Below are 20,701 nucleotides of genomic sequence, written 5' to 3' on the forward strand. Positions count from 1 at the left end.
GGGCCCGGGACCGATTCGGATAACACTGATCAACACACTTTGTCTGGCATAATGTATTCCAACGGTTTTAAGGTAATTTTGGGGTGTTTATTCCAAATCTGGCATCAGTTTTTGTCTATCACATCAGGTTTTTTAGATATCAAATATTGCATTTTCAATAAAAACTGCAGAAGAAAAATATTAAATAAATGTGGATATCTACATAAAATGATATTATAAACACACTGTCCTAAAAATACAGCACCATATTTTAACACTAAAGCAGTCACTGACTCGCAACAACTTGCAATCATAAGTGACAGAGTTAATTTGGGGTAAAATCAATGAAAATGGGGTATGCCGATAGCATAAAAATGAGATGTGATAGAGCAAATCTGAGATCAGATTTGGAATCAGCACCCTGAAATTAGTCTAAAACAACTGCAAAAGTCCAGGCCAGAATTTTGTTGTTGTTGACCAGTGTAATCGTCACCGGTGCTGATGGCCGTCAGCCGGTTTGCACGAGGTCGTGGGTTCGATCCTGAGACCCTGACGCCTGCATTATCTGGAGTTCGTGTGTTCTCACCGTGGTCGCGTGGCATTTTCTCCCGAGTCCTCCGGGTTTCCACTCCACGTTTAGAAGCATGCGTTTGGATTTGGCAATCGCTATAAATTCCCACTTAATAAGTCATTTCGATGAGCTTATGTGTTGCCACGTCGCCTCTGAACAAGAGCTAGATAGCTCAGTAGGCTTGACCTGTTAAGTAAACGTTTAGCTTACACAATAGGGCCCTGATGAAAAATATAGTTTGAAAATGTTTCCTAATGAAGGCTTTTATTTGGCAATAATAGTTACCTAATAGTATCAAACACATTCCTGCGGAGGAAGCTGGTAGGAACGTTGGGTTGCTCGGCCAATGGCCAGGGTCAACGGCGGCGTGGTGTATTCCGCAAATATGCCCGACTGTGAGGGCGGGCACAAGCCGGCGTGAGTAGGTTAAACGTTGAGTTTTATAAGGGCACCACGGGGTGACCAGCCCCTCCCCACCCAGCCCCACCCCTCCCCACCCTCCCCTCCCCACACAGCCCCTCCCTCCCCACCCAGCCCCTCCCCACCCTCCCCTCCCCACCCAGCCCCTCCTCACCCCACACAGCCCCACCCTCCCCACCCAGACCCTCCCTCCCCACCCTTCCCCTCCCCACCCAGCCCCTCCCCACCCTCCCCACACAGCCCCTCCACACCCAGCCCCTCCCCACCCAGCCCCTCTGCCACCCTCCCCACCCAGCCCCTCCCCACCCTCCTCACCCAGCCCCACCCCACCCTCCCCACCCAGCCCCTCCCTCCCCACCCAGCCCCTCCCTGCACGACGGACACAATAATCCCCTTTGGGCTGGTGTAACCAGGAGGTTCCTACCAGTATAAAAATATTAACATTTGCTGGCACATTGCATCATGGGTGGACCTGTTGCAGTGAGGTCAATGGGACACATTTTTAGGCTCATTAATTATACATTCCTAAACACATTCGCATAATAAAACTTGCCTTCAATTATATATAACTGGCTTTACTACCCGGCTTCGCCCGAGACTTGGATTCTTGTCTTGGATGAGTACACGGCCTACGCGGAGGGTGGGGGGGGGGGCGTGACGTCAGCAGGCACACTGCGTAACGCTGCCGCATGCGGGTGACATCACAGATGTTACGTCACCGCTCACTTGCCGTGAAAAATATATCCATTATTGCGCCCCCTTCTCCCCCCAAAATACAAAAGTATATTTTTTATACTTTTTGCATTGTGTAGAGTCTGGAAGCTACCCAACACGCCAAATTTGAAGTTTGTTGCATGTTGGGAAGTATGCTAAACATTTCGAACACACACATATTCACAAATTTCCCTTTTATATACAGTATATATAGATACGCTACTTGAGCTATTTGAATGTCGTGTGCTATGACGACGAGCCATTTCCCGAAAGTGCTGTGTGGAAAATTTGCATATGCAGATGACTGTGCCCTGGTACCGCAAGCGGCCCCCTTAAAATACATCAAGTCCACCTTGAACAGCGACCTAAACGCCACTGAGAGATATTTTTGGAAATGGGAGGTTCAAGCCAAACCATGGCAGACCCGTACGTTTGATGATTCGCACCTTCGATTAGCACAGTTTTGCAAAAGTGCGGTGCGAAAACACATTCCTGCGGAGGGAGCTGGTAGGAACGTTGGGTTGCTCGGTCAATGGCCAGGGTTAACGGCGGCGTGGTGTATTCCGCAAATATGGCCGACTGTGAGGGCGGGCACAAGCCGGCGTGAGTAGGTTAAACGTTGAGTTTTATAAGGGCACCACGGGGTGACCAGCCCCTCCCCACCCAGCCCCACCCCTCCCACCCCCCACCCAGCCCCACCCTCTCCACCCTCCCGTCCCCACCCAGCCCCTCCCCACCCTCCCCTCCCCACCCAGCCCCACCCTTCCCACCAGCCCCTCCCCACCCAGCCCTTCCCCACCCTCCCCTCCCCACCCAGCCCCACCCCTGCCACCCCCCACCCAGCCCCTCCCACCCTCTCCTCTCCACCCAGTCCTACCCCTCCCTTTTTTGGATTCACGACGGACGGACGGACACAATAATCCCCTGTGGGCTGATGTAACCAGGAGATTCCTACCAGTATAAGTTCAACATACAGTTGAGGACTCAATGCTCGATTCACAAATACGCAGAGGGCATCATCACAGCGATGCAATCCGCTACTCCTGCCACAATGAGCTGACGCAATTACCTCAATGTAAAATCACAGAAATGTCCTCTACATCGACATCAGCCACGCGTGTGGCACGGTGCAGGGTGGCACAGCGCAGGGTGTCATAGTGTCGAGTCTTCTCTGTTTACTGGCCACTGCCCGAAACGTCGCCGATTTTTTTATGTAATTGTTTCCATGTAAGGCCACACGGGGTCGCATTGGCACGGAACGTGTCCTTCTCCATAGCTGTCAACCCCTTATCAGTGCTGCCTAGCTTATTAGAGACAAATTCAGAGCTTATAAATATCAATGTTCATTCTACAAAGTCATATCGCAGGAGAGAAAGACACATAGACAAAAACAATGTTTTGCCCGTATTGAAACGGCTGTACGCCGTACGGACCTGAAAACTCAATGTCCCTGTACAAGAATACGGGGTAAGCCGTATGGGTTGGACAAGCTATGTTATCACGGTTGGCTACGTACGGTGCGAAAGAAGTTCAACACACGTGTAACCCACGCAACGCACCCGCACGACGTCACCCAATCCCATCATAATTGATCAACGGGCAAACGATTTATCGGGGTGCATTCTCTCTTCGCCGACTCGGTGGGTGTGGGGGTGGGGGCACATGAACCTTGACGTTGTCGGTGGCGTTGTCTTGCAAGCGACCAACGCGGGGCCTCATGTTGATGCGTCCGCGCACCTAAAAAGGGAACCAGACGTGGCCTCGCGATTGGCTGGGCGCGTGGCGCCCTCCGATTGGTTGGTTTCGCAGCGTTGGGGGCGGAGTCGGGGATGGAAATCCTTGTCCCCACCCCTCCCCGCGTATTCGTCCAATGGGCGGCGAGCGTTTGCCGCACGCGCCAGAAGGCGGCGGCTGATTGGTTGGTGAGGTGGCGGCGCTGCGGCTATAAGAGAGGGGGTGGAGGGAGGGGGCGCAGTCGACCGCCACTGCCACCGCTGCTGTTGCTGTTTGGAACGTGGAGTCAGCAGAGCGGGGAAACTCGTCCACTTTGACGCACGCTCGAGGATTATAAAGAAGCCAACGCGACACCAACACTACCCGCTGGCTGCTGCTGCTGCTGCTGCAGGACGTTAAGGGCGCGTTGGCCGATCAGAAGCGGCGGCGGTGATCGACTCGGATCTCGGCTTTTCACTGTACAGGTAACTGTAATTGAATTGGCACCGTAGCCTCATTGATGATGTGCGTTGATTGACACTGGACAGGCGATCGACACTGTTGATTGACACCGTGGTGGCGACTGTGACACTGCGTGTTAATTGACACTGTACAGGCGACTCACGCTGCGTGTTAATTGACACTACACACGACTCACTGCGTGTTAATTGACACTGTACACGTCACTGTGACACTGCGTGTTAATTGACACTATACACGTCACTGTGACACTGCGTGTTAATTGACACTGTACACGTCACTGTCACTGCGTGTTAATTGACACTGTACACGTCACTGTCACTGCGTGTTAATTGATACTGTACACGTCACTGTGACACTGCGTGTTAATTGACACTATACACGTCACTGTGTCACTACGTGTTAATTGACACTGTACACGTCACTGTCACTGCGTGTTAATTGACACTGTACACGTCACTGACACTGCGTGTTAATTGACACTGTACACGTCACTGACACTGCGTGTTAATTGACACTGTACACGTCACTGACACTGCGTGTTAATTGAAACTGTACACGTCACTGTGTCACTGCGTGTTAATTGACACCGTACACGTCACTGTGTCACTGCGTGTTAATTGACGCCGTGCATGCGACTGCCTCTGTTTTAATTGTCGCTCTGTGCCGTCGGTAACGATGTTGATCGAACATCCCAAAAAATCAATGCAAGGCAGGAAACCCTCTCCCGACTCTGCGTGGCTTTCCGACTGGAACCTCAACCACGCGTTGACTCTGCGCCCAGACTTGACGGCTTGGTTGAGTGGCTTGTGGTTGAAGCTCTGCGTGGTCTCACTCCGAACCTGTCAACCCATAGGGTTACTACCCGTATGGGTTGACAGGTTTGCTACTATGCACTACACTACGATACGCTACACTACTACATACCTTTCGATTTAAAGCTTTCGTGACTGCAGGGATTCATATTCTTGGTTCTTTCGGTAAAGTCACGCAGAAGGAAAATAATAAAAATGAAACTTAATAAAATTCTCACGACGTTTTGGCCACAACGCAAGCAGCCGTCCTTTTACCCGTATGGGTTGACAGGTTTGCTACTATGCAATACGCTACTATACACCACTATACACTACTACATACCTGTTAACCCCGTATTCCTGTACAGAGAAATTGGGGTTTCAAGTCCATACGGCGTACAGCCGTTTCAATACGGGCAAAACATGTTTTTGTCTATTTGTTTGTGTTTCTCTCTTGTGATGGGACTTTGTAGGACTAATGTTGAGATTTATAAGGGCACGGGGTGAACCAATATGGTCCGAATTGGTCTCTAATGAGGTAGGCAGCACTGATAAGGTGTTGACAGGTTTGTCTGACGCTTGCTCGACTTGGCGACGCGGAGTAGTCGGTGCTGCGTGGTGGCAGGAGCCCAGCATTCGGTAACTTTCACACCTAACGACACCGTCGTTGGCTGATGTTACGATTGTGTTGCCGTTAAAAGTTCATTACGGGAAACACGATTTCAATTTTCTGACTCCCGTGCGTAGGTGAACTCGCCCTCTGCCGGCAAAGCCCTCCGTCTGTGCTTTGACGAGACACTGGCCAGGACTTGCAAGGGACACACCTGAGCAGAGGTTTGGAGAGCGCGGGGGCACTTGCGCGAAGGTTGGAGAGAGTGGACATTGCGGAGCGGAGTTGGGAGTCGAACACTGACGAGTGAATGTTGGAGAGTGGCCTCTGGAGAGTGGACACTGAGGAGTGATCATCGGGGGAGCAGCGGGGCTTGCAGAGTGTGACGCTGTGCGGTGGACACTGGGGATGGCGCGCTGTGCCCAGCTGTGTCTGCTCATCGCGGCCCTGATGGTGGTGGGCCGGCAGGTTGTCGCCTCTCACGGTGACGAACCCTGCTCCATGTGCCGGGGAATCGTGGAGAACTTCAAGAAGGTGGGAGCGTGGCCTCCGCGAATGAAAACGCTGCTTCAAACCAACAAAAGGGTGCTTTTGGTTGAGATTTTTGTGTGAACTGCTTTTTGCATTTAGTTTGTTTGTTTGTCCTTGCCCCGAATCTCCGATTAGCGCGGTTAGCTACGTATGGTGCAAAACAAGTTATCTATGCATACATTTGAGGGGAGGCAGAGAGGAGTTTAGGAGGGAGCACACTTGGATGCTCACCTTTTCACTAACTGTAACCTTACACCCAACCAACCAGCCACTTCTAGTAGCCTCTGACTGAGCTTCATCCTAACCTACTGCTAGTCAACCAGACACAGGTATTAGTCTGACCCACGGGGCTTAGTTGTTCACTGGGTCAGTAAATTCAGCTGTGACGGTCCCACCTGCTGACGGAGACTTGTGTTGCCTCCGAAACGTCGTGATTTATTATTTTATTTCTATTATTTTTATTTATTTGTTATGATTTATTTTTACCTACGTGACTTTACCGAAAAAACCTAAGAGTATGAATCCTTGCAGTCACAAAAGCTTCAAATCTAGAATCGAGACCATCGACTCGCTGCACTTGAAAACATGGGTGAGGAGCCGCTAATAATAGAAATTGGTGCGCGTGTAAAGCTGTTACATTTGTTTTTGCGCAAGCATGGCTAAATGTGCGACCTGGACAGTCTGCCCGTCCACGGCTAATGGAGACTTAACTGAGGCAGTGGCACGGTGGTCCAGCTGCAGCCGTGCGGAGGTTCGTGGTTGGTATGTGCTAGGCCCCCCCCTGGTTAATGCTGCGGTGGTGGTGTGCGTATTAACCATGAAAATACGACACGCAGTCTGCTTCGTGTTGGACGGACACTAAAGGATGCCCTGACGTCATTTGACGTCACGTTCCAAATTTGAGAAATTACCTGGAAGTGGCTCCATTGGGAGCGTGCACAGCAGACCAACATCACCCCTACTTGAAGAACTCCTGCAGCTTGTCTTTGCGAAACACAGCAGTGCCTTGCGCTATAAGAATAGCGCCAATTTCAAACGTACTCGATCATTATGATTGTTATTGCTTTATTTTTATGGTTTACAGATAGACCCCACCCACGTCCGCCACCAGAGCTCGGTAATCGATGGTGCCATGTGTATCCCCCCCCCCAACCCTGGCAGGGCATAGAGAACACTGCCAAGAAGAACTTTGGAGGAGGGAACACGGCATGGGAGGCGGAGCGCGTGGCTAAGTACGAGCAGAGGTGAGCAGAGCTCCGTGCCACCGAGTAGCCAACCTCCGTTGAGCGAGGGGCGGTCCGGACCCCCATTCTTCAGGGATTGAGGCGCGCCTCTCTCCTGCATTGGAAAGCATTGCCGGTTGTTATTGCTGTAATGCACCTCCACTCAAGTGCGTTAATGGGTTCCCCACAGTCGCTCGACAAGTCGAGCAGTGTGGGTACGCCCCCCCAACCCTCCACCTCTTCCAACGCGTCCGGTCAGCGTGAACGACTAGGCCAAACACCTTCTCGTGCTGTAATCTAGTGGAGGAGGCCTTTCCACCAGTTGTGGCGTGTAAGAAATGGCAGGGCTGTACCTTTTCCGATATGCTCAGGTCTCCCTTGCGAGACATGAGCTTTTCACTGTTTGCTCAGCTGGTAAAATATAACATGCATGGGTGTGTGTGTTGGCTGTAGGCTACGATAAATAATGAATGAGCGCGTGCGTATAAGATGAGACTTGGTAAGTCGTCAGCTCCCATCATTCCCCAGAGCTGTATGAACAAAACTGCTGATCCGACATCACCGGCCAATCGATAGCCATGCCTCTTACCGCCCCCCCCCCACTTTCATCACCATCATCAGCCACGATCAATCCACCGCTGGATGGAGGCCCCTCTCCAATCTATAGCCATCTCTCTGAGTTGTGTGGCCTAATTTGCATGTGGTTGTGCAGTGCTTTCCCAATGGAGACATTTGAAATGGAGCCCTGGATAAATAAGGGAAGTGGGGTGTGGGGTGACCTGAATCATTCTGGACAATGGTGTGCAGTGTGAGAACGGCGTGCGTGCGATGTGCGGGTTGAGAGTGGTGATGTTGCGTGACGTCGTGGCATAATGGCGTGACGTGGTGTGACGCGGTGGCAGCGAGACGCGCCTGGTGGAGATCCTGGAGTCGCTGTGCGACAAGACCGCCTACGCGTGCCACGCCATGCTGGAGCAGCACGAGGAGCACCTCGAGAAGTGGTGGTTCCACAAGTACGACCCCTTCACCCACAACCCTGCCCCCACCCCTTAACCAGTTGAACACGTAGGCTTTCGTGACCAATGTAGTCCATAATGCAGTTTTTTTTGGGGTTAAATCGCGTAAATATAAATGTGTCGTTAAATCCGCCACCACCCGACACGGCCAATTAGTAAGGTTTGTCACGTAAACGGAACATGCCATTCGTTGCTAGTACAGCGCACCTTGACCCTCGCCTGCAATCTCTAACCTAACGTATCACCGACAGCCCTCACCTCACACCTATAGCCCATCGCCCGTTGTAATCATCACTCCGGTTGTGCACGGCGTTCCGGTTGTGAGCGGTGCGGCGGTTGTATATTGGTTATGTGTTGATTGTTTATTGGGTTGTGTGTTGGTTGTGTGCTGGTTGTGTGCTGGTTGTGAGTGCAGGCAGCGTGCCCACCCTGACCTTTACAGCTGGTTCTGCGTGGAGATGGCCAAGGTCTGCTGCCCGGCCGGATCCTTCGGGCCCGACTGCAACCGTGGGTGCCGGCCCCTCCACACCACAATAATGCTACCCAACCACACCACCACTACTCTCAACCATACCACCACTTCCTACCGCTCTCAATGCTATCAACCCACGTCCCCCTGTCTCTCAGTGCCACCTGTACATATGTGCCCCCCCCCCATTCCCCTGTGCCCCTCCCCCCCCAGAGTGCCAGGGCGAAGCGACGCGGCCGTGCGCGGGGAACGGGCGGTGTGACGGCGATGGGACGCGGCGCGGCACGGGGCTGTGCGTCTGCCACCCGGGCTACGTGGGCTCGCTGTGCCTCGAGTGCGAGGAGGAGGGCTTCTACTTGGCCCAGCACAACGACACGCACGCGCTGTGCTCCGGTACCCGCTCACCTCCACTCGCTCACTCTCTGACCCCCACCCACCCACTCACTCGCCCACCCACTGTGCCTACCTGCGTCTTCTCTCCGCATTGAAGTCCCCATTGTCGACATCATCGTTGTGCCACTGATGAGCGCTGTTGTGTGTGTGTGTACTGTTACTGTTGGGTGGTGGGGGGGTGGGGTACAGCATGCCACTCGGCCTGCAAAACCTGCAGCGGACCACAGCACACGGAGTGCGGGGACTGCCGGCCCGGCTACGCCAAGCAGGACGAGGAGGGCGGCTGCGTCGGTGAGCCCGTGTGCCGGATTTCCACTGCCAGCTTATCTCGCACGCGTGCGGCCGTCGCGGTGTTTGACTTTGTTGTGGCTCTGTCTTCTCCAGTGTCATCCCGATTGTGCTCTTCGCGTCCTGTCTTGTCGTGTGTAACTCTGACTTTGTGTCGTGTGCGATTTTTGTGTTGTCGGTGCCGTACCTGCGCGCGATCCCTTGCGCAATGAAATCGCGCAGATTAGTCGTCGTCTCCAACTGCTTTGTCCACATCTGAGCGAGCAGTTGCATGACACGCTTGTGTCTAGGAGTTGCTAAAGCTTCTGGCCACACCCTTCATAGCAGAGCGCTGCCCCTTTTTGATTGAGCTCCACCCACGCCCCTTACCCCCCCCCCCCCCCCCCCCCATCAAGATCAACGCTTGAACAGAGTCCATCTTTGCTGGTAGCAAGCGATTTACACAACTGTGAGCAACCAGTCAACTGATCGTGTGTCGGTGTGTGTGTCCGTCTACGCAGACGTGGACGAGTGTGCGAGCGAGCCGACCCCCTGCCATGGAACCCAGTTCTGCTCCAACACCGAGGGCTCCTACGTGTGCAAAGGTAACGCCACGGCGACCACCGCCACTTCCACGTAACGACCCGCGGTGCTGGACCGTGGTAACGATCACCTCTACCCAGAGGTCGCAAACGGGTACCCGATACCCGTACCCTACCAGATACCCGGCTACCTGTACCCGGCCGGGTACGGGTACGGGTAGCCGTTTGCAACCCTGGTGCGGCCGGGTACGGGTAGGCCGTGAGTCACCGGTGAGTAACCGTTTGTCACTCATTTCGGGTAGGGTACGGGTACGGGTAGGGAACAGGTACGGGTACCCATTTGCGACCCTGGTGCGGCCGGGTATGGGTAAGGAATCAAAACCCGTTTGCCACCTCTGCCTCTACCTCACCCCCCTCCCCCCCACATCACAGTGTGTGACCCGGCGTGCGAGGGCTGCAAGGCCGCGGGCCCTGACAGCTGCCACAAGTGTCTGCGTGGATACACGGAGCGCGACGGCGTCTGTGTGGGTGAGTAGCTGCTCCTGTATCCGCTCGCTCTCTCTCACCCCAAGAGACCAGGGTGTTGGTGAAACAACATCTACCACACAAACAATAAACACAACACCTTGAGTTAGTGGAACAACAACAACGGTGTCAATGTTTGTGTGCGTTTCTGTGTGACCAGTAAATTTGTGTGTAATGACCATGTGTTCGTGTACTGAACATGTACGACGAGTGTGTGATGAACCTACGTGTGTTCAATGAACCCATGTGTGTAGATGTGAACGAGTGCGAGGAGGGCCTCGCCACGCAGTGCGTGCGCGAGAACGAGGTGTGCGTGAACACCGAGGGCGGCTACCGCTGCGAGTGTGGGCCTGGCTTCCACGACCGCGCCGGGGCCTGCAAGCTCGTCAAGCCTCCAGGTACAGTGTCGCCTGCTGAGCGAGAGAGCAGGTGGCGTAGTGCACACGTGTCTGCCTGTGCGTGCAGAGGGAGCAAGGGGGTGTGTTGGCAGGGGAACGAGTGTGAACGGGCGTGTGTGCGGGTGAGCGAGCTGGGAATGCGAGCGAGGGTAGAGCATGTGCCGATCATCTTCTAGTGATCGTGGGTCCTGGGTGTAAGAGGTACCCGTGGAGATCCCTTGACTGTATCCGTCCTCATTTAAGCATTGTAATGAGATGGTGGCGAGGTGCACGCATCTTCCCGTTGAGCATGGCTGTCGTGGCGATTGTGGAAGCGCGTGAGCGTGTGTCCAACGCCCCTTTCCTAACGACAACAACCACCATTCAACACTGACGTGACTTCACAGCGCTTGTGCCAGACTAGGTGCACTTTGAGGCTATTGTGTGAAGTGTGGAAGGTTCACAAGCAGGTGGTCATCGTATAGGCCCAGGCCTTATGATGGGTTAACCGACTTGGGTAGCTGGCAGTTGAATCACCTGTGCTCCCACTGGCACGGTCCTTGACACAACAGACAAAGATCCCCACATAGCCGACTTCGGCTGTTGAGGCAAGTGCTGTTAGCGGGCATGGCAAACGGGGGGTGATGTGGTCAGCATCACACACGGTCGCCGTGGTTTCCCCACTAGGCATTTGTGTTGTAGTATGGGGCATTGGTGTTGGTTAGCAGTGTGAGGCTCATAGCAATCGATGTAGCAGTTTGTAGAGTGTACGGATGAGATGGTCAGGTATCGGCAGCAGCGTCTTTTGATGACGTGACGACTGTCCACTCGGATGACCACGTGGTCAAGTGACGGCAGGATCGAGCGATGACTGCCACGAGATCGCGGTGTCATGTGACCACGGGGGTCAGCTGATGACGGTATCAGGCGACGGACGATGACAAAAAGAGGGCGACGGGGTTGCGTGACAACAGGGTCAGGTGACCGTAAGTTCATATGACCACGTGGTCAGCTGTGTTCACGTGGGTCACGTGATGACGGGGAAGAGCAAAAATGCACGGTCGGGCAACCGGCGCGGGGCGGCGCAGCAACGGAAGCCACGGTGACGGTGGATGGGCGGCGGGCGGTGCAGGCGAGCAGGGCCTCTTTGACGAGATCTCCGAGGACGAGCTGGTGGTGCTGCGGCAGATGGCGGTGGGCGTGGTGCTGTGCGCGCTCGCCACTCTCGCCGCCAAGGGCGACATGGTCTACACCTCACTGTTCATCGGGGCTGCCGCCGCCACCGCCGGCTACTGGCTCTCGGAGCGCGGGGACCGCCTGCTGGACGATATGCTCACCGTCAAGCAGTAGACGCGGTGGGAGGGGGGGGGTGGGGGGCGGGGGGGTGGGGGATGAGGGGGTTGCCCCACTGTTGCCACCTGGGATAATGGGGGCGGATCGATCGTCAACGTCGGTGGGGTGCTCGGCAAAGAAGAAGCCATGGCAACGCCGCCGCTTATGGGGGACCCGACCGCTTCATGGGGATCACGTGATAATGGGCGGTCACTGCCGTCAACAATAATGGGAGTGACTGCCGCCGAATGATATAATGGGGAGGGGCCTACTCCCCTCAAACCTCAGAGCAGTAGACGCAGAGGTAATGGGAGGCCCACTGGAGCCGCCTGCAGTAACGGCGAGGGGGCCGAGTGCCGCTGCCAAAGGGGTCGTGGGGGTGGCGGTGTGGATGCTGTGGGTGGGGGGCACCCGACCTGACAGATGTCACACGGACAGCGACCGGGTGTTAACCACAACAGGCAACCGGGTCGCTCAACCACAACAGTCGCCCGGGTTGCATCCACAACAGTCGCCCGGGTGGCATCTACAACAACAGTCATCCGGGTCTCAACCACAACAACAGGCAACCGGGGTGGCATCCACAACAACAAGTGCCCGGGTCTCAACCACAACACGCGACCGAGTGGCAATCACCGCAACAGTCGACTGAGTGGCAACCACAACAGTCGACCGTGGCAACCACAACAACAGTCGCACACGTTCTTTGAGCCACAGCAACAGTCGACTAGGAGAGTCACAACGACAACCGTCAACCCGATGTGCCGTTGCCGACGGTGTGCACTGGTTGAAAACTTTTCTGCGCTTCCTTCCAGCAGGGGTTTTCATACGCCGCTCCCACGAGGAGCGAACGCTAAACCAGGGCCTATTTTAAGGAGCGCGTAACCCTGCCCCTAGAGCTCTGTGGAGTGTTCTTGTACACGGGGAGCAGCGGGGGGGGGGGGGGGGGTAGCATAGCATCGCATATACCTTGTGGATTACACAGCATCTCGGAATCGGAAGCCGAATCTCGATTTAGACTTCAGGAAGCCGACGAGCTAGGAAGTTGTTGACAGATTTGCAGGGGCGGGTCGGCAAGTTATAACAAAGAACTTTAAACTACAGAAGTGTGAAATAGATGAAAGGTAAGCGAGTCACGATAAATAAATATACATCAAGTCCTGGATATTAGTGCAAATTGCATAAGTTCCTTGCCGATTTTTCAACACGAATTGCAAGCTTGGGCAAGGCATCCAAAACAACGAATTCAGTCCCCCACCAGCCGCCCCGCCCAGACCACACCAAGACGGCACCACACAGTCCCTCGATTAGTATTGCACATCTCACACGGCTGCTGCGGCTGGGGCCTGCCGTACACGGTGTGACGTGTGCAGCACCAAGTTGGTGGCATCGACGGTTGGTGTCGATGTCGTGGCGAATCGGCGGTCACTCGTAGCGGCGGAGGAGAAGGTCCTGGGCCTGGGTTCGGACGGGGATGTTGGGGGGGGGGGGGGGGCAGCAGCATGGGCAGCTGTGGGGAAGAGGGGGAGTTTCAGACTGGGGGCAGCAGTCGCAGCAAAAGTTGCTGTCGTCACGGACGGGCCCGGATGTCATTGCGAAAAAAATTAAACGCCTGCGTTTGTGACGCTGTGGCCTTAAAGGGTCGATGTAAGGCAACGGGCGCTGTCTTGGCTCCTATTGATTGCACGTGTGTATGTATTTTGAAATTTCTTTTGCACCGTATGTATTCAACCATGCTAATCGGAGGTGCGGGGGAAGGACAACAAACTAAACATAAAAAGCAGTTTTAAGGAAATTAGTTTTTCAATCTAGTTTGAAAAGTGCATAGCTCCAGTGGCTTCCTAATATCGGAAGGAACAACATTCCAGACGGCCGCAGAAGAGCATTTGAAAGCAGTAACCGTCTTTGTTCGATGGCCAGCCAAAAACAACTGAACAGTGGCCAGAACGTCGCCTCTTGGTGGTTTTCTCTCCACCCTCCCCCCACCTTTTTAAGGCCACAGAATTCTAGACACGGAACGTGTTTTTGGGTGATTTTCATATCATTTGCGTCTGCACCAATGCGGCACAACAGCAGCATCGCCAGATAATTTGTCCAGTTTCGTTACTGGCCATTGGCAATGTTATTTGGCACTGACCAAGGTCGGCTTGGCAACAGGTGCGTTTTGGTCATCGCCTACCGTTAGAGTAGTCCTCATTTTTAAACCCTGTGCCCCTGAAAAAAAACTTGCCAGGACCCACCTGGTGAAAGAGACTTGAGACTCGGTGAGGCCTGCCTGGGTAAATATTTAATTTAATAATAATAATTTATGGTATTGCTCGACTCTAACCACAGGGGGGTCTAAGCCACGATTCACACCACATAAGGAAGCTTCTGTTATAACGTTGATGGCAAACCGGGCTACAGCTATGGGCTGGGTCTAGCCCCGGGTGCTGACCGCTCACCCTAGCCCAGCGCCGGGCTAAGCCGGGTCTGGCTCGCCCGGTGGAATATCGAAGTGATTTCTAACGACTGCAGTCATTGCCCTGATACTCCTGTCAACCCTTACTCTTTCACACACACACATGCGTGTACACATGCCTAACACACACACACACGTCTAACACTCGCGCACACACACGCACGCGTGTACACATACCTAACACTTGCACACACGCATGTACACGTGCCTAACTGCGCGCACACATACTCGCGCGCACACACTCGCACACGCAGATAACGCATGTCTACCCATACACATGTGTACACTATACCTGCCCCCTCTGACCCCTACCTCCGGTTTGAATCACTGAATCTTGTAGTCGGTGCTCATGGATCAATAAAGTTCGTGTCACCGTGTCGCCCGTGCCCGCGTGCGTCACCCATGCCTGAGTGCGCCTCGGCTCCCAGGGGTTCAAACAACACGCACGCGCGTGTACAAACAGCACTCGGCCCTTGTGAATTGTGCAAAAAAAAACATCGCCTGTGCCTAAAGCGAAACTGCCTTGCGTTCACCATCAAAATACATTTGAGGAAATGTGACCGACTGACGGGCCGCAGTGGTGCAGAGATGGACATGCAGTTCTTCAGGAACTGTTGATGGTTTTTGCACCAGGGTTGAGTACTGTTTGTTGACAAGTCTTTGTTTTGAAGTGCACGGTTTGCCAGCCTGCACCATCACCGTTGTGATGCTGGGTGTTGCTCGTTAGATGAGGTGCGGTGTGGCTCCTACGGTGTGTGGTACGCCCCCGGGGCCACAGGAGGTCCACCGCCATCACCGATGTCATGGTCCGCACGCTGGACTTGAAATCCACGCGTTGCCGATTCGGCTCCATCTCCTGGCATGGCCGTTGAAACGGTGGGGCAAATTTATTAAATCCACCCTCCCCTACTTTCCGCTTTCCACCGCAGTTAGTCTAGTGGCAGGTCACGTGTGTTGGTGGGCTAAAGTCTGGGCAAGCCCACCTCTTCCAAGACGTCTGGTCAGCGTGAAAGAGTAGGCCTGGTACTCCAGACCGAGTTGGATCTCGTGGGGGCCCTTCCGACAGCAGTGGCGTGAGCGTGCGCCATTGCTGGGCCGCGCCTTTGCAATTGAACCATGTGGTGCAATGTAACCATGCAGTGCAATTTACCCATGCGGTGCTTTTTAAGGCGCGTTCCGGAGTCGTGGGCCGCGTGGTGGCCGCGCAACCTTCCTAATCTAGTTGATTTATCGAATCCGTGTTTGTGCCACTGACGGCGTGCCCGACCTCGGCGCCGTGTGCGGTGCGAGGCGAGCGATCGGGGGAAGGCTTGCGTCCGCTTGTGGCGAGCAAAACCGCGGGTGAAAGAACTCGTCGAGTACGAAATCTTCATCCCTGCCACGTGTGCGGAAAAGCTTCCGGCACCGGCAAGGCAACCCCTGACTCGCGGTTTAAAAATATGCGGCAGACTGATATCGCCATGATCGCCCCCTCGTGTCAAGTTTGTCGTGCATCGTTGGAGAATTTTACCGTGACACCCTGAGTAGATCAATCCCTGGGCTTGAGTCCACTCGGGTTTAAAAACTTCACTCGGTAGTGAAATAAAATTTTCAGAATATACTGGAGGAATGCGATGCGCTATAAAGCTCTTTCACAGATGTCCAGTGAAATGTTTGAACCGGGGCTGGAGAAGAGTTGGCTGAACGAGATCCAAATAGTAAGCGCGTCTAAACGCGCTTACTCTCCACACGAGTGTGTGTGTAACATTGTGTGTACGTGACGTGTGGCACTCATGTGATTGTAGTTCGCTGTGTGTGTGTGTGTGTAACGCATGTTTTTGTGTGTGTACATAACACGTGTGCGTGTCTCCCATTGCCGTCGAGTGGCCCGGATCATTCTGTTAAGGTCAGTGAAGTGCAGGGCAAGGGAGGGGCATGTGTTGAGCTTAGAGAATGGCCAGTAATTCCCCACCTCCCTCCCCGTACACACGCATGTGGTGTGCATGCATGGACCGTAGGAGTGAGTGTGGCGTTGCCGCTGTTTTAAAGCGGGTGGCTTGACTAACCGTGTTGCTGGTGTTTGTGGTGCCGCTTGTCACAGAGGTTCGCAGTTCAATCTGGCTGGCAGCCCTGGTTAATACTGTGGTGGTAGTGGTCTTTACAGTAATAACTATAATTACTCCGCCGTCTGCTTAACTTGCAGTGGACTTTAAAGATCCCGTGATGTCGTTCGCAAGTGGGGAGGTCCCTTATGTGCCGGAGTCGGGGTCTAAATAAAAAAAAATATTCTGCAAAAACAACGATTAGGGATCACACCGCAGCAATCGTTGCCTATTGGCAGCAGACTAATGCCTTGTGGGCCAGGTGCTACGCACAGGGACGGCTGGCACTGGGGGTGCCCTATGAAATGTGACGTGAGGTGTAAGGGGCTTATCGCGTGTCGGGTGCTGTGAGACGCCCCGGCGTGCAGCAGGGCGCCTCTATCAAAAACACGCAGAGCTGCACTGTTACTTTGATGGCAGTGATGGGGTTCTTACCTGTCGCTAAAGACAAAGATCCCCCGTTTAGCCTTAGCAGACTGCTGGGAAAAGTGCTGTTAGCGAGCACGTGTCACCACAACCGTCACTGCCATCGCTGCCATCGACACGATCATTGCCACTACGGTGCCAATGGAACCGGGGGCCAGATTAGAGAACGACTTGCAACACGTGAGAATCGACGGCCCGTTCAAGACTTGACTTAACTCCGAGTAAGCAAGGTCGTTGCGACAAATGGTCGCGAGAAATCTTGCGATGATGGCTAGTCCCAATTTAAAGCTTTCGTGACTGCAGGGATTCATCTTCTTGGTTCTTTCGGTAAAGTCACGTAGAAGGGAAATAATAAAAATAAAACATAATAAAATAATTCTCACGACGTTTCGGCCACAACGCAAGCAGCCGTCCTCAGGTGAAGAACAGGTCTGTCGGGAAGAGAGACCTGTTCTTCACCTGAGGACGGCTGCTTGCTTTGTGGCCGAAACGTCGTGAGAATTGTATTTTATTGTTTTATTTTTATTATTTTATTATTTCCCTTCTCCGTGACTTTACCGAAAGAACCAAAAAGATGGCTAGTCCATCGGAGTTGCAACATCTTAAGAGCATCTTCTTCACCCAGGCCCACCCCCTCCCCCCCCCCCCCCCCCTCGGATCTTGAGCGTGAATGCACGGATGCATGCGTCGGTGAGAAGAGCAATTTTGATTTTATTTTGCCACCATTGCTTTCGGAGTAAACCTGAACGGCAAATTCGATTTTGAGTGACGTCGCATCGTACGACGAATGGAATTGAGTGGCGGTTTTTCACGCCAGGAGTTATGCAGCCCCACAAGGTGCCGTGCGGTCGCTCCTCTCCGGGGCCTTCCGTGCCTCCCTGGAGTGCGGCTGTTGTTGTTGATTGTTGTTCTTGATCGTTGCGATCTTGTTGTTAATGTTGCAGATGTTGTTGGGTTTGATTTATTGTTATTGAGCGCCACGATGTAGAGATGTTAACCACCTCGCCTGGTATACTGGAGGTTGTGAGTTTGAGTCTGTTCCTGACGTCTGTATATTTGGAGTTTGCATGTTCTCCCCGTGGTCGCGTGGATTTTGCTCCGGGTCTTCCGGTTTTTCTTTGCATTTAGAATCATGCGTTTCGATTATTTGGCTGTTGTACATTTCCATATGATAAGCCACTTCGTTGAGCTATCATTTGTGGCCAGGTGGCTTCTGGAAAAAAAGCTCTCGTAAAATAACAAAAATAGTTTAGTTTAAATAGTGTTGTTGATGTGGTAATGCTCATGATCTTACTTTAACTCGTGTAAGTTTTCGCGACCAAGGTGATGATTCGGGGATTATTTCTGATTTGTTTGTGGGTCACAATCTCTCTCGGCAAACCAGGGTTTCGTGGTCTCGTTCGTGTCGTGGATGTTGTGCATTGGTGTTGCATACCTTGGTGTTGACGACGACGTTGTTGTTGTTTGCAGATGAGGAGGAGGTGGGTGAGAGTGATCAGGAGAAGATACAAGACCACAATCACCGTGACCTCTGACCCCGAGGGTCCACCACAACCGCTACACCCCACACTCGCTACAAACGCAACCACCACTGACAACCACAACAACCACACTTGCAGCCACTACCATGGCCACCACTACCACCACAACCACACACGCAGCCACTACTGTTACAACCACTGTTGCGACCACTCCCATACCACCCCACCCACAGCCCTTGTCACCATCGATCCCCCAACGCGTGGAGCTGCGTGGGGTCGAACACGGGTTTGGGGTTCGAGAGGTCCAGGGATTCGGGGTCTGGGACCAATAGAAATTTTATGGTGGAGGAAGGTGGGGATGATGGGTCTGTCCCCCCAGAGTATGCAGCACTGCCCATCTCCTCGTGTGTGGCCCCCAATTCAGAGGCAGCTCCTCTGGTCGGGGGACCCGGTCCGGTTTTTAAGTTATTAAAATGATCACGGTGCTCGTGATGCCTCCACTAACCGCGTCCCGCCACTCCTCGCCACGTCTCGCCATCGCATCCTGCTGCCAGATCCCTGCGCTGGCTCGCCCGGGCTGCACGCTCTGCTGTCCGCCCGCTCCACACCCCAGCGAACAGCTGCGCGAAACACTCTTAGTTCTTTCGGTAAAGTCACGTAGGTAAAAAATGAAATTAAAATTAATGAAAATAAAACAATAAAATCACGACGTTTCGGAGGCAACACAAGTCTCCGTCATCAGGTGGGACCGTCACAGCCAGATTTGCTGCATCAAGTGAGGCAAGGATTCGAGATGCAAGCCCTTAAATACAAGTTGGGGGGGGGGGGGAGCTTATCAGAATGTGGTAGCCAATGAATGGAACGTATCGGGAGGGAGGGAGCAGGGCTAAAAGGAAACCAAACCGCTCCTGAAACTCGCGCAGATCATCGATCGTGGTCTGCAGCCGCTTTGTCCACGTCTGGGGTGAGTAGTTGCGCGACGGGATCCAAGCAGCTGACCAATCGCGCCTCGTGAATGTTGCCGCCCGCGTCGCTACGGAAAGCGCGGTCGGTCCTCTGCTGCGAGCAACCGAGTTGCACAGACGTGTCCGCGCAAGGGATTCGGTTGCGTGGAACCGAGTTGCGCACAGCTGGGATCGCTCGGATGTGGTACCAACGCTACGTGCGGACCTCTCTGCGCAACGCTGTTGCTCGCGGCGGAGACCGACTGAAACTTTTGCGTCGCGACGAAAGCTGCTGCAGGTTCGCGAGTCCGCGATTTGGTCGTGAGGACCCCGAGTCCGTGCGGCCGTTTTTAAAGTCCTCGTCGCATGTCCACTCGCCCTGGCGCGGACAAAAGCGGATGCCGGCGACGGAGTTGGGCGATTCGATATCCGTAGCCGGGGGGTGGTTTGCTTGCGGAACGGACTCGCTGCGGTGTGGATCCGGCTTGACAGCCTCATCCCACTTGTGGAGGTTTTTAATCGTTTGGGGGGGAGGGGGGTAGAGTTGGTGCCCCCTCCTCCCCCGTTGTTCCATGTTTACAGTATCTGAGAATGACCACTTTTTAGGGGGCTCAGGGTTGGAAGATCCCACTGGGATTAGGGGTCTGCGCGGTGGGGTGCAGGCGTGTAAACAAGGGGGTTAATTGGGGAATGTGAGTCTCTAGGGTGCCCCGGGGTCTCCTGTACAAGGGGACCCTGGTCCCCTACAAGGATCCCCTAAAAGGATCTCTGTTTCAGAGATCGGCGGGTGCAGGGTCCCTGTTTTACAGTGGCATCTGGGGTCCTGGATCCCCATTTCACAGGGGACCTGTTGTCCTCAAAGGAGGGGAGGGGGGCTGGATTTATGGGGCTCCTGTGCGACCAGGTATCTGTGGGTCCCTGCAAACAGGGCATCTGGGTAAATGGTGTCCCGGCTTCTGGATCTTGTAAAAGCGGGACCTGGGGTGCTCTCGGGGTCTCATGAGCTCGGGAGGTGATACTTGAAACGACTGCGCGTGTGGCCACTAATAAAGAGACATGATTGCGAGGAGCTGATGAGTGGGGGGGCTCCGATCGAACTGCACGGATTTTCAACATGCATCGAATCCTATTTCTTTTACTTCTCCCACGCGAGATGAGAAATGTGACCACGTGAAACGGCCCAACGTGGCATGCGTCCGTGGAGCCCACTTCAACTGGCCCTACCGCACACCCTGCCTCGAAACACGCACGGGCATTACAGCGGTGAGGGTGGGCCCTAGACTGGTTGGTAATCGAACCGCGAGGTGTGCAGGGGTGGTGGTGCAGTCTGCGGAATGGATACCGTGCAAGAT

At 53.9% G+C, this 20,701-nt stretch overlaps 1 protein-coding gene across 2 annotated transcripts; it reads left to right on the plus strand.

Moving 5' to 3' along the window:
• The first annotated feature begins 3,658 nt into the window (after positions 1-3,658).
• LOC144732816 (cysteine-rich with EGF-like domain protein 2-B) lies at positions 3,659-20,418 on the plus strand. Of its 2 annotated transcripts, none has more exons than XM_078614430.1 (11): positions 3,659-3,882; positions 5,419-5,815; positions 6,974-7,056; positions 7,938-8,048; positions 8,467-8,558; positions 8,734-8,913; positions 9,103-9,204; positions 9,702-9,785; positions 10,155-10,250; positions 10,502-10,645; positions 18,395-20,418. In XM_078614430.1, the coding sequence occupies exons 2-11, from the start codon at positions 5,690-5,692 to the stop codon at positions 18,457-18,459; spliced, it is 1,083 nt and encodes a 360-aa protein (XP_078470556.1). In that variant the 5' UTR covers positions 3,659-3,882; positions 5,419-5,689; the 3' UTR covers positions 18,460-20,418. The 2 variants fall into 2 exon arrangements, with proteins under 2 accessions (XP_078470556.1, XP_078470554.1); XM_078614428.1 differs by lacking the exon at positions 18,395-20,418 and adding an exon at positions 11,757-11,974.
• Positions 20,419-20,701: the final 283 nt, after the last annotated feature.

The sequence above is a fragment of the Lampetra planeri genome, chromosome 44, assembly GCF_965212315.1.
Source record: "Lampetra planeri chromosome 44, kcLamPlan1.2.h2, whole genome shotgun sequence".
Lineage (NCBI taxonomy): Eukaryota > Metazoa > Chordata > Hyperoartia > Petromyzontiformes > Petromyzontidae > Lampetra > Lampetra planeri.

Bases quoted from the DNA above. Each gene is read 5' to 3' on its own strand.
- LOC144732816 (XM_078614428.1), top strand. From the start codon at position 5,690: ATGGCGCGCTGTGCCCAGCTGTGTCTGCTCATCGCGGCCCTGATGGTG. The intron at 5,816-6,973 runs GTGGGAGCGTGG...CAACCCTGGCAG, and splicing joins TCGTGGAGAACTTCAAGAAG to GGCATAGAGAACACTGCCAA. The intron at 9,205-9,701 runs GTGAGCCCGTGT...CCGTCTACGCAG, and splicing joins CGAGGAGGGCGGCTGCGTCG to ACGTGGACGAGTGTGCGAGC.